At 42.4% G+C, this 12,790-nt stretch overlaps 1 protein-coding gene across 1 annotated transcript; it reads right to left on the bottom strand.

The window, feature by feature from the left end:
- Positions 1-3,690: 3,690 nt before the first annotated feature.
- Positions 3,691-11,462, bottom strand: snrpb (small nuclear ribonucleoprotein polypeptides B and B1). The gene is given in 8 exon segments (XM_034224992.1): positions 3,691-3,823; positions 5,288-5,390; positions 5,392-5,414; positions 5,570-5,699; positions 6,283-6,435; positions 6,615-6,726; positions 9,467-9,618; positions 11,306-11,462. Coding segments are annotated over 8 exon segments (717 nt in total). The 5' UTR covers positions 11,309-11,462; the 3' UTR covers positions 3,691-3,782.
- Positions 11,463-12,790: the final 1,328 nt, after the last annotated feature.

The raw sequence follows: 12,790 nt of genomic DNA, 5'->3' as shown, positions 1-12,790 counted from the left end.
CCTTGTGATTCTGTTGATTATTACCTGTCTGTATTATGTTGCAGCTCAGCTGATGTTGGATTGATGGCAAAGGGAGAGGGACTTAAGTGAGAGTGAAAACACAAGGTACGTTTAAAATAGGTCAGCAATTTCCCATCCTATAGGTTGCTAGATGTATCTAACCCTTTCTCCTGTCTCCCTCTCTCAGCACAAGAACCCCAGGGGGATTCAATGGAGCCTGAAGACCTGCACTGAGACCCTCACCCTGAGCCTGAGTCTCAACTCCCAGAGCTTTGCAAGCCTCTCCCTGTTCCTTATTTTGATTAAACAGACATTAAGCTTCCCAATGGTGTGGTCTTCGTTTTGTGAAAAATATGATTACCTCACATATGTTGTTGCTGATGTTCAGGTGTATATCAGTATGTGGTGTCTCTACTTTAAAGAGTCCTCTCCTGCTGATGTTCAGGCGTATATCAGTATGTGGTGTCTCTACTTTAAAGAGTCTTCTCCTGCTGATGTTCAGGTGTATATCAGTATGTGGTGTCTCTACTTTAAAGAGTCCTCTCCTGCTGATGTTCAGGTGTATATCAGTATGTAGTGTCTCTACTTTAAAGAGTCCTCTCCTGCTGATGTTCAGGTGTATATCAGTATGTAGTGTCTCTACTTTAAAGAGTCCTCTCCTGCTGATGTTCAGGTGTATATCAGTATGTATTGTCTCTACTTTAAAGAGTCCTCTCCTGCTGATGTTCAGGTGTATATCAGTATGTAGTATCTCTACTTTAAAGAGTCCTCTCCTGCTGATGTTCAGGTGTATATCAGTATGTAGTGTCTCTACTTTAAAGAGTCCTCTCCTGCTGATGTTCAGGTGTATATCAGTATGTAGTGTCTCTACTTTAAAGAGTCCTCTCCTGCTGATGTTCAGGTGTATATCAGTATGTAGTGTCTCTACTTTAAAGAGTCCTCTCCTGCTGATGTTCAGGTGTATATCAGTGTGTGTAGTGTCTCTACTTTAAAGAGTCCTTCCTGCTGATGTTCAGGTGTATATCAGTATGTAGTGTCTCTACTTTAAAGAGTCCTCTCCTGCTGATGTTCAGGTGTATAGCAGTATGTAGTGTCTCTACTTTAAAGAGTCCTCTCCTGCTGATGTTCAGGTGTAGATCAGTATGTAGTGTCTCTACTTTAAAGAGTCCTCTCCTGCTGGTGTTTAGGTGTATATCAGTATGTAGTGTCGCTACTTTAAAGAGTCTTCTCCTGCTGATGTTCAGGTGTATATCAGTATGTAGTGTCTCTACTTTAAAGAGTCCTCTCCTGCTGATGTTCAGGTGTATATCAGTATGTAGTGTCTCTACTTTAAAGAGTCCTCACCTGCTGATGTTCAGGTGTATATCAGTATGTAGTGTCTCTACTTTAAAGAGTTCTCTCCTGCTGATGTTCAGGTGTATATCAGTATGTAGTGTCTCTACTTTAAAGAGTCCTCTCCTGCTGATGTTCAGGTGTATATCAGTATGTGGTGTCTCTACTTTAAAGAGTCCTCTCCTGCTGATGTTCAGGTGTATATCAGTATGTGGTGTCTCTACTTTAAAGAGTCCTCTCCTGCTGATGTTCAGGTGTATATCAGTATGTAGTGTCTCTACTTTAAAGAGTCTTCTCCTGCTGATGTTCAGGTGTATATCAGTATGTAGTGTCTCTACTTTAAAGAGTCCTCTCCTGCTGATGTTCAGGTGTATATCAGTATGTAGTAGGGGTGTAACGGTTCACAAACATTTCGGTTCGGTACGTACCTCGGTTTTTTGGTCACGGTTCGGTTCGGTACAGCAGAATTTTTTTTCACAAAACAAAACATATATATATATATTTTTGTATTATTATTAAACTGTGAATAATGTATTCACTCAAATAAATACAAAATATAATAAAATAAACATTAAGGTGCAGCATTTCGATGAGCTGAAATAATCTGTATTTGAACTGTACTGTACCTGAGCAGCCAGCTTGACATTATGACTTGCTTTTCATTGTATTTTCATGTTGTTTAAAGAAAGATGAACTTGTCCACATTGCTGCTGAAAGGGCAGATCTGCTGGCTCTAACAATGTCTCTGTGGAGAACACCCTCTCTAGGGACAGAGGTAGCAGATACAGCCAGGTAGCGCTTTGCTAACATGGCAACATAAGGATATTTGGCGTTTGTAATAGCTTTGGCTCGGTCTGAACCCTCTGCGAGTGGTGGAGGCTTACATGCTAGTGGGAGTTGGGTTTGCACTTCAGTCTTTTTTCTTTTGGTACCGGTGATATTCACGTTCGGGTGATGCCTTTTCAAATGAGTGTGCAAGTTTGATATATTGCCAGCCACGTAACCAATTTTAGTTGAACAATGCCGACAAACAGCTTTGGTTCGGTCCACCTGTCTTTGTCCGTCATCCTTGTACGTAACTGCGAAACCAAAATGTTCCCAAACCGGAGACTTCAATGATGCTGGAGGATTTTCAGCTCAACTTTATCTGCATTCGCCATTTCGATAGTTCCTCAAATTACTGACTACATTTGAACGCATCCCTCTGACCAGCTCTCATAGTATGCCTCTCGTCCAATTAAATGACTTGCTCGCTCTATGACGCGTTGAACCCGATGTGAGCAAATTACTCTGAATGCTGCGACGCAGCACCTGAGATTACTTCCAAGAAGTTGTTCACGTTCTCAATTTTTTACGTTTAACGTTATATTCGTTCGGTACACTTCGGGACACACCTGTACCGAACCGAAGGGCCCGTACCGAATAATTTCGGTACGGGTACGTGTACCGTTACACCCCTAGTATGTAGTGTCTCTACTTTAAAGAGTCCTCTCCTGCTGATGTTCAGGTGTATATCAGTATGTAGTGTCTCTACTTTAAAGAGTCCTCTCCTGCTGATGTTCAGGTGTATATCAGTATGTAGTGTATTTACTTTAAAGAGTCCTCTCCTGCTGATGTTCAGGTGTATATCAGTATGTAGTGTCTCTACTTTAAAGAGTCCTCTCCTGCTGATGTTCAGGTGTATATCAGTATGTAGTGTATTTACTTTAAACAGTCCTCTCCTGCTGATGTTCAGGTGTATATCAGTATGTAGTGTATTTACTTTAAACAGTCCTCTCCTGCTGATGTCCAGGTGTATATCAGTATGTAGTGTATTTACTTTAAAGAGTCCTCTCCTGCTGATGTTCAGGTGTATATCAGTATGTAGTGTCTCTACTTTAAAGAGTCCTCTCCTGCTGATGTTCAGGTGTAATCAGTATGTAGTGTCTCTACTTTAAAGAGTCCTCTCCTGCTGATGTTCAGGTGTATATCAGTATGTAGTGTCTCTACTTTAAAGAGTCCTCTCCTGCCGATGTTCAGGTGTATATCAGTATGTAGTGTCTCTACTTAAAGAGTCCTCTCCTGCTGATGTTCATGTGTATATCAGTATGTAGTGGTCTCTACTTTAAGAGTCCTCTCCTGCTGATGTTCAGGTGTATATCAGTATGTAGTGTCTCTACTTTAAAGAGTCCTCTCCTGCTGATGTTCAGGTGTATATCAGTATGTAGTGTCTCTACTTTAAAGAGTCCTCTCCTGCTGATGTTCAGGTGTATATCAGTATAGTGTCTCTACTTTAAAGAGTCCTCTCCTGCTGAGTCATGTGATACAGGTACATATTAGTCTTCCAGGTTGATATAGTAACTGACAGCCAGGCAGAAATTCAAACCATCCTGAAGAAACTTTATTTAAAAAACACAAAACATTAAAAAAAGAAAAACCTATACAACAGGTGAGTCTGAGGGGACGGGGCTTCAGGGTCTGGGAGGCGGTCTCATGCCAGGTGGGGGAGGTCCTACAACAGAAGGAAAGGTCCGTTAATGCTTCAAATTCACACATAAAACGCAACTTTGGATACAGGTCATTACAGATGTCATTCGCCTCTGCGTCAGGAAACGGGAGATCTGATTGGCCTACAGCTCATTTAAGGCTTTTATTGTCATTTGTACATAGCTAGTGTAGTTATATCAATACTAGGGCTGTCAAACGATTAACATTTTGAATCTGATTAATCACAGCTTAAAAATTTATTAATCAGATTAATCACTATTCGAACTATTTTCCAAAATATGCCATTTATTTATGTATATTGTTGTGGGAATGAAAGAAGGCGGATATTTCCATTTAATACAGTATCTATGTTTATTATAACATTTTCTGCGTGTCAAAATGAAAGACAACCCACACACCTATCAATCATCAAACCGTGGGGTCTTAATTCATTACGTGTTTTTCTATCAACGGGGGAGTACTTCAGGAAAGTCGACAGAGGGGGGGGGACTAGTGGAGTACTTCGTGACCACAGCGTGTGAACGACAGCGCCGTTCTCCAGTGGGGGGGGGGGCGAGTCTCCCTCCGCAGCCGGTTGGCGTAGTTTTGGCACAGTTCCGTTGTACAGACCGACGTTAACAGCAGCCCTGTCTGTGCACACGGAGACCGACTCTGTCGTCCGGTGATCTAACCGCCTTCTGGAAAAGCTTCACAAGTACGTCGGTACGCAAATGCGCTTTGTGACACAAGTGACGGTACGCATTTCAGATTACGCACATAACCTGCGTACCAGTTATGTGCACCCCTGTACTACAGCAAAAGTATTCTCCGTCGGGACTTCCTGCAACAACACCACGCCGTTATCAAAGATGTTCTATTGAGAAGACGATCACTACGTGACAAAAGTTTTTCAAAACCGTGGCTACTGAAATCAATCTTACTAACTGCTGTCTGTGCAATTTACTCCGCGCGAGTTGGCAGACTTTATTTTGCTTCCTTTAACATCATTTTTCATGGTGGGGCTAAGCCATTTCTTGGTATGGGTGTCGCCTACCCCAGCCATACCCTGGCGCTGCCACTGGTGGCACGTATGGGGCGGGCCATTCTGCACATGCGTTAAATGCGTTAAATATTTTAACGCAATTATTCAAAAAATTAATTACCGCCATTAACGCGATAATTTTGACAGCACTAATCAATACACATCTTAGGTCACAGGCTCCTCCCACAGAGCAACACAATAAAACAGACAATAGTGCAAGTAAATAGAATACAATAGAAATAGTGCAGAATAGTCTATTAGTAGTCTATATAATTGGAATATATATATATATATATATATATATATATATATAAGAGTTGCAAACAGACGAATGTTCTTTCAAAAGTTCCAGTGTTTAACAGTCAGTCAGCTAGGGAGGGCGGAGCTATTAATGGCTCTCCCATCTGATTGGCTGCTGTAAGGCATCTCCATGCTAACACAGCTTACCTCTCATGCCGGGGGGAGGCGGCCTCATGCCAGGTGGGGGCATTCCCAATTGGAGCTCCTCGACCAGGGGCATCCCCATTGGAGGGCCCATTGGAAGCCTCATTGCCGGGGGGCGGGCCCATCATACCTGGGGACAGGAGACGGGTGTTATTATGGGATGGTCACTTTAAAAATGTTTGTTAATAATAATAATAATAATAATGTACATTTCCTCGCTAAAGGTGGAGGGGTTCTGAAGTGGTTTCTCTTCAGATGAACCTGTGCTCAGGGAGTATTGATCACCTGGGGGCGGGGCTCCTCGGCCCATTGGGGGCGGGGCTCCTCGTCCAGGTGGATACTGAGTCGGGGCCCCGGCGATACTGGCTCCTGCTGCTGCCGCGGCAACCGTCCCTCTGCCCTGGGGGGTCATCACCTGGAGACAAACAGGAAGTCATTACCTGAACACACACATACCAGAGGGGTGACTACGAAACCAGATTAGGGGGCATCAGCTATGTTGAGCCGAAAGAGTTTTCCGTACTAAGAAGGTGGCCATCTTTTAACCTGGCTAGATCACCATGGAGACAAACTGCTCCGGACCAGGTTCAATCATAGTTTAGGATTCAAATCAGCAAATACCGCCGCTCACAAACCAGTCCCTTTTACTTGCAGATGAATTCCGTAAAACCATAATGTCACCCTTTGGAATATGTTCATTTCTTCCAATAGTCGTCTCTATTTCGCAGCAACAGGCGGTCTGATTTTTGTGTTGCCATCAGTTGGAAAAGAGGCGGCGAGAGATCGTTTTCATGCGCTTTACGAGTCAAATGACGCTCCCTGTTTTCTGAGGAGGAAAGAGTTCACAGACAGCTGATAGCCCGCTTCATGGAGCCCGTTGTCTCTGATCCGGAGCTTAGTTCAGGGTCCAGTTTAAGAAACCCTTGTTCTGTTAAACTGGCTTCAAAGTAATACCTCCGGCCTCAGAGCTGTTATCACATTTTAGTCTCCATGGTTACCTGCTGTGAAGGCCCGCCCACTCCTCTGACGGGTCCAGCGAGCCCAGCTGGAGCCTGAGGCATCGGAGCTCCAGCAGGGACACCTCGTCCCGCCGCACGACCCACACCTGGGCCTCCTGCCACGCCGGCCAATGGGACGCGAGCAATGCCCGTCTGTGAGGAGAGAGGGAGTTAGCAAGAAGTTAGAAGACATACTTTATTAACCCCTCACGGGGAAACTTCTTTCTCCTCTTCGTAGGTTTTACACACAAAAGGGAGGAAATAGATGCACACACAGGATACACACGCAGAGGATACACACGTGCACGCACACACACATGTAGCTCACTCACATCTTTAGGGGGTGGGCCCTCCACCGTCATGGACACCAGGTTCTCCCCGCGCAGCAGAACCAGACCCAGAACCCTCTTCTCCTCACGCTCCGGCTGCTTGGAGTTCTTAGGCCTTCACACAGAGACACACAGCATTAATACATCTATATAATAGAGGTGCAACAACTAATCGACGACCAAATTAGTTGCCAACTTATTCAGTCGTCGATTTGTTAGTGACGTCACGTGTGTTTTACGCTCCAACGTTATCGAGCCAGTCCCCAGATATGTATTTTTTGGAAAATAACTCATTTTCTGTTTTCATCATGAAAAAAACCAGCGGTTTCATGTCATGTATTCAAAATGGCATTTAAAGGGTTAAAACCCTGAAAATGATTACATTTGATATTTTCTATTAGGGCGGAAGTTGCTTTAACCAGTTAAGCCCGAAGGTCCCCCCAGTGGACCCCTCCCACAGTTTTTTCTCTCTCACATGTCTCAGGGCTTCTTAACATTTATGAAACTATTAATGTTTCATACCCTTTTAAAGGTAAGAAACTCCGCTAACTGACAATAAGAACAATTGTTAGCTAGAAAAAACACAAGAGTAATACCAAGCCTTTGAATTAGCATTGAGCGAAACAATGCTAACTAATGCTAACGCTTTTTTACACACAACACACGGTAGAAATGCCCTTATTACTATCTTAACTGCACAAACAAGATATACGATTTAAAGCTGAGACTCCACAGACTCCACAGATGTAATGTCATCACTGTAAGACCTCGAATTCCTGGAGCTATCAGCCAGAAAAGAGAAAGTAAACAACATCCGGTTCCAAAAATATTACAATAATTACGTCTTACCTTTTTTGATTTGTGATCAAAAGTTGTGTTCAATGGAATAAAAACGCATCTCAAGGTTAATCCAATGTCTTTGTGTCACGTAGAATTTTTTACTGATAATCAATCATCATATTTATGGCAATATACTCGGTATAAAGTATTGCCGTCCAGGCTTGCACTTTCAGATATGCTTCGTTTGCTTCTCTATTACGTCCGCTATGGTAATGTTTACTAGATTTGGGAACTGCCCATCGATTCTATTGGTTCTGATGGTTAAGAAAAAGGTGTAAATCACACGAATCGACCAATGGGTTCCAGAGATATGGTCCTGCGTAAACTATAAAGAATGCCAGCCAGTGTGCCAACATTACGCAGCCGACTTCATTTATTGTTTACAGCGTAAAGAAGCAGGAATTGCAGCAGGACCCAGAGCGCACGGAGCACAGAGCGGACAGCAGATAACGGAATGGCAGTTTTATTGCTTATAGATTATCAGAACATTTCAAAGGGGACACAGCCCCATTGGATATTAATCTATGGATTAACTACATCATCGTTTTTATCGTTTTAATGCCATTGAAGACCAGTTTAGACCAGACAACGAGGAAGGCAAGTCATTGTTAGCCTAGCGCATTAGCGCTAGCGCCACTTGTTTTGATGTACGTTTTTGTTGATAACCTTGCGAGTTTGTATCTTTCAGTGTTGGGCTGTTCAGGTGGGCACCGTTAGATTCTGTGTCTCCTTGCGATCATAAACAATGTGTTGGATGTGCAGCTAGGATAAGTAATAAGGGAGCGAGGAGTGATTTTCGGTGCTGTAATAGGTTAGCATTTTTCGCTCGGGGCTAATTCAGAGGCTCACTGTAAGAGTAAGCCTTTGTTTTTTTTATTTTTTTCACAACAGTTGTATTTGGATGGAATGAATACCTATAGTGATAATTCAAAGTAATAAAATGATTTTTACAGTGAAAAGTTCAAATGGAACCGATGGTTCCCAAATTACCCAGAGGTGAGTCCGCTTAGACTTATTTTTCTAAATCTCTCTAAAAAGGTCAAATTTCACTTGTTTTGCATCAATCTTGATACAGGGTACTTATTATATGTTATAGTTTGGATTCCTAAAGCTTTTCGTCTACTAACCCATCATGCAAGGGTGGTTTTCACTATAAGTAAAGGTTTTTAGGTGGACATTAGAATTGACATGTTTTTACTATGTTCCATCTGAATTTACTTTAAAATAAAAACATCTATATTGATTCTGACACTTCTACATCCAACTCACAGATGTAACCTTGCTTTGAGAAAAAAAATTATTAATTTACCCCTTTTTAGAAGTGAAGATATATCATTTGTTGTGTTAGTGGCATTTTCGAGCCTGAAACCTGGAAAACAGGCTCAGGGCTGAACAGGTTAAAGATTGAACACAAAAAAGTTGTGAAAAAAACCTTTTAATATAATGTTTTTTGCAGTGGACATTTTTGTCTCGAATGACTAATTTGCGTAGTCGATTTGTTACACAGTGAATTAAAGACCGATTTGAACAATTGGAATTCCAAAATAGATCGAGAAAATAGCCGTGTTACAAAAAATCAGGCCATTTGCAGCAACACAACCAAAGTTACTGCAAAGTGAAAAGTGAAAAATTACCCATTTGGACAAAAAACGTCCACAATGATACCGGAGGGTTAAATGCCATTTAGTGGAATCCCATTCCTTTATCCTTCGGGGACATGTTGCATTTCTTCAACAGCAGACGTGTACATAAAGTTAAGAGAACACTGTAGATGTACCCTCTGCGGGGAAGTTCATGTTCTGTTTACATGAATGCAGACTTCTTGCACTGTTTTGTATTTTCTTATACATGCTGCGTTAGAGCTCAGCTCAGGAGAAATGCATTGCCATGTCTACCCTGCAGCTGCTGAGACAATAAAACCTTTAAAGGAGTTCTGAAACTAATAAGCCGCAGTGACTGCACTGGGTCTTCCTGAACTGGCGAGTACACACGTCTTCATTAACACTGATCCTCACTTGATCTTCCTGAACTCGTCGCAGTCGCACAGGATCAGGTTCATGTGTTTGTCGAAGGCCTTGAATGTGCCGATGAAGATGCGGCCGTCCTGCAGGATGCACCTCATCCTGAAGTCGATGTGCTGCAGCATCTTGCTGCTCTTCCCCACCGTCTGAGGACCAATCAGAAACAGCCTCAGTGACATCATCATGTAACGCACAGTCAACATTTCCCCTTACAATCTAAAAAAAGTGTTTAAGTCATGAATAAAACACATTATAGAAACCGGAGATACAGTATATTCGTCCCTTCTTCAGGTAAGTATTATTCAGGGTACGTGTGGGTTATCTTTTTCCAGACTCTAAATAACTCTTCGCCGCAACGAAGAGAGAATCATTACGTTTCTCAAAATAACAAACATTAAGGTCAAAGGTTCACGCGGAGGAGCCAGCTACCCGCTATTAAAAAGTGGCCACAGATAACCCACAAGTACCTTGTTCTCAAGTATTAGTACAGAAAGTAGACCCGGCCCTCTCAGGGAACTCACCTGTGTGACCTGCTGGAGGCGCTTCAGGTGAGTTTAAACAAAGACTCAAAGAAAGTCTCTTCCCCAGAGAGATCATTGCACTTTATCCCTTAGCTAATTAGTCATCTATATATCATATTCCATTAACTTGTAAATACTCTTCTTGCACTATTTGTATTTACTTGCACATCTCAAAACATTCTCTTGCACTGTTTATCTGTTCTATGTCCTATATATATATATATATATATATATATATATATACTCATGTTGCTCTGTTGGAGGACTTCAGTTCTTCATTTGCATATCTACTGTAGCTGCTGAGCACGTGATGAGACTTGAATCTAGTCTTCGTCCCCTGTGCAATAACCCATGCCTGTGCTGAACTCACTTAAATGTATTCATAATATATAGGATATGTACTACTGAATATAATGCCTGCACTTTATTTTGTACACAAACATGAATGCTGTGTGTCTTTGTTGTTGTATATTTCTGAATGTTTGATGCTACCTTAAGGAGTATGTATAAGGACAATAAAGCTTCCTAATCTACTTGTTTTTAAGTATATAATCTGAGTACTTCTCCCGCTTCTGAGTAACTGTGACGCAGAGAGTAACTGCTGTTGTGAAGACACGTGATAAACTAAATCATGTTAGCTTAGCATCGCTAGCCTTAGCTCGTTGACCCGGTGTTCAATAACATCTTTCATTCATGGACCTTAACCCACGACACCGGGCAGCTCACGGCTAACAGACACACGTCAACACTCGGCTTTGTACTACTGAATATCATTCCTGCACTTTGTGACACACAGGTATGAATGCTGTGTGTTTTTGTTGTTGTATATTTCTGAATGTTCGGAGTAGCTCTGCTCTTTCCACTGTACATGTGTAAGGACAATAAAGGCGTCTGTTCTACTTGTACTTCAGTGTATCATCGGAGTACTTCTGCCGCAGAGTACAGTTGTGAAGAAGACACGTGCAGAGTATCAATAAACTAAATACTATTAGCTTAGCATCGCTAGCTTTAGCTCGTTGCAACATAACAGCTTTCATTCATGGACCTTAACTCACGACACCGGGCAGCTAACGGCTAACAGACACGTAAACACCGGTGAGTTACCGGCTGTTTCACAGAGCCGTTAACGGACCGGGTTGTGTGAACACTAAACAAGAAATACAATCATTATCGATCCGTTAACCGACGTAAGAGCGACGTTACCCAGACTCCCGCCATTACACCAACCCAGGACTAACCGGGCCGATCCGGGATAAATCATCCTCCCCAGCAGCCGCCAGCCCGCTCCCTCTCTCCCCGGATGACCACTCACCATGGTTGCGGTTCTGATGGCTCCGATGCAGACGGATTCACCAAACAAACCAGAAAAATTCGACCTGCGGAGATTCCGCCAAGCCCGTCTTTATGAGAGATTCACAGGAAGTGACGCTGAGATTCACAGGAAGTCATGGTCCGGATGCGGTGCCGTGGAGGTAGCTCGAGTCCAAACAAACACATGGCACATTGGTTCCGCTTCAGGGTTTATTATCATGACGTTTAAGGTGCATTACCGCCACCTACTCTGCTGGAGTGTGGACCACAAATCATGGGGGACATATCAGTGAGCTACAAGGAAGAAACAATTATAAAAAACAAAAATAAACAACTTTTTAAGAACTCAAATACAGTTGCCCTTCTCGCAACCCAAGAAGTTCTTAAGATTAAACAATACTACTCCACATTTATTTACCTTTCTCTTCAGTTTCTCTCTGTATGTTTTATCTATCAGTCAGATAACATGTCGGACCGTTTCTTCGTCTGATCCACATCACATGCTGCTGATGGGTGTTTCCCAATTAGATGCAATGTTGTATTTAATCCTGTGTGCCCTAATCTCAGTTTTGTAATAATGTTTTGCTCAGTAGTTGTTTTAAAACCTCCTCCTTTTTCCTGTATTTTATAAACCCTTTTTCCTTCATCCCACTGCTTTTGCCGTTCCTCCATGATATATTTCCGTATTATTGCTTTGGTGCACTGATTCCTTCTTTAATTTAGATTTTATTAAACAATTGTTTAAATACAATCTGAAAAAGGCACATTATCTAAACATCAGGTTCATTACAATAATTCATATTGAGGGCATGAACAAAAGAAAAAAACAACGGAGAATAACAAAACGCTCAGGTATTAAAACATAAGATAGATAGATAGATAGATAGATAGATAGATAGATAGATAGATAGATAGATAGATAGATAGATAGATAGATAGATAGATAGATAGATTATATTTAGCGTTATACGGATTAATATTCACTATATAACTAAATATCCACCTATTTGTTTCACTGCAGCTGCGGGCAGGTTGCCATGGTGACCCGGCGCGCGTCCGCCCAGCCGGCCGCGCGCCTCGCTGAGAAGCAGAGACACGTACGGCGGTGAGTCACCGGGAAAACAACCGGCAAACGGCAACTAACGGACCGGAGACACACTGACAGACACGGTTAGCTTCTGTTAGCTGCTGTTAGCTCCTGTTAGCTCTTCAGAAGGAGGGACGACAGCAGACTGTTAATGAGACTGATGATGCAGAGCAACCACCGCAGTGTTGCTGCAACCTGACAGAGCAACTGCATCTACTATAACTACGGCAACTACATCCACAGCAACCTGACAGAGCAACTGCATCTACTATAACTACGGCAACTACATCCACAGCAACCTGACAGAGCAACTGCATCTACTATAACTACGGCAACTACATCCACAGCAACCTGACAGAGCAACTGCATCTACTATAACTACGGCAACTACATCCACAG

Source organism: Gymnodraco acuticeps, unplaced genomic scaffold, assembly GCF_902827175.1.
Source record: "Gymnodraco acuticeps unplaced genomic scaffold, fGymAcu1.1, whole genome shotgun sequence".
Classification (NCBI taxonomy): domain Eukaryota; kingdom Metazoa; phylum Chordata; class Actinopteri; order Perciformes; family Bathydraconidae; genus Gymnodraco; species Gymnodraco acuticeps.
This window is presented reverse-complemented; position numbering and strand designations above follow the sequence as displayed.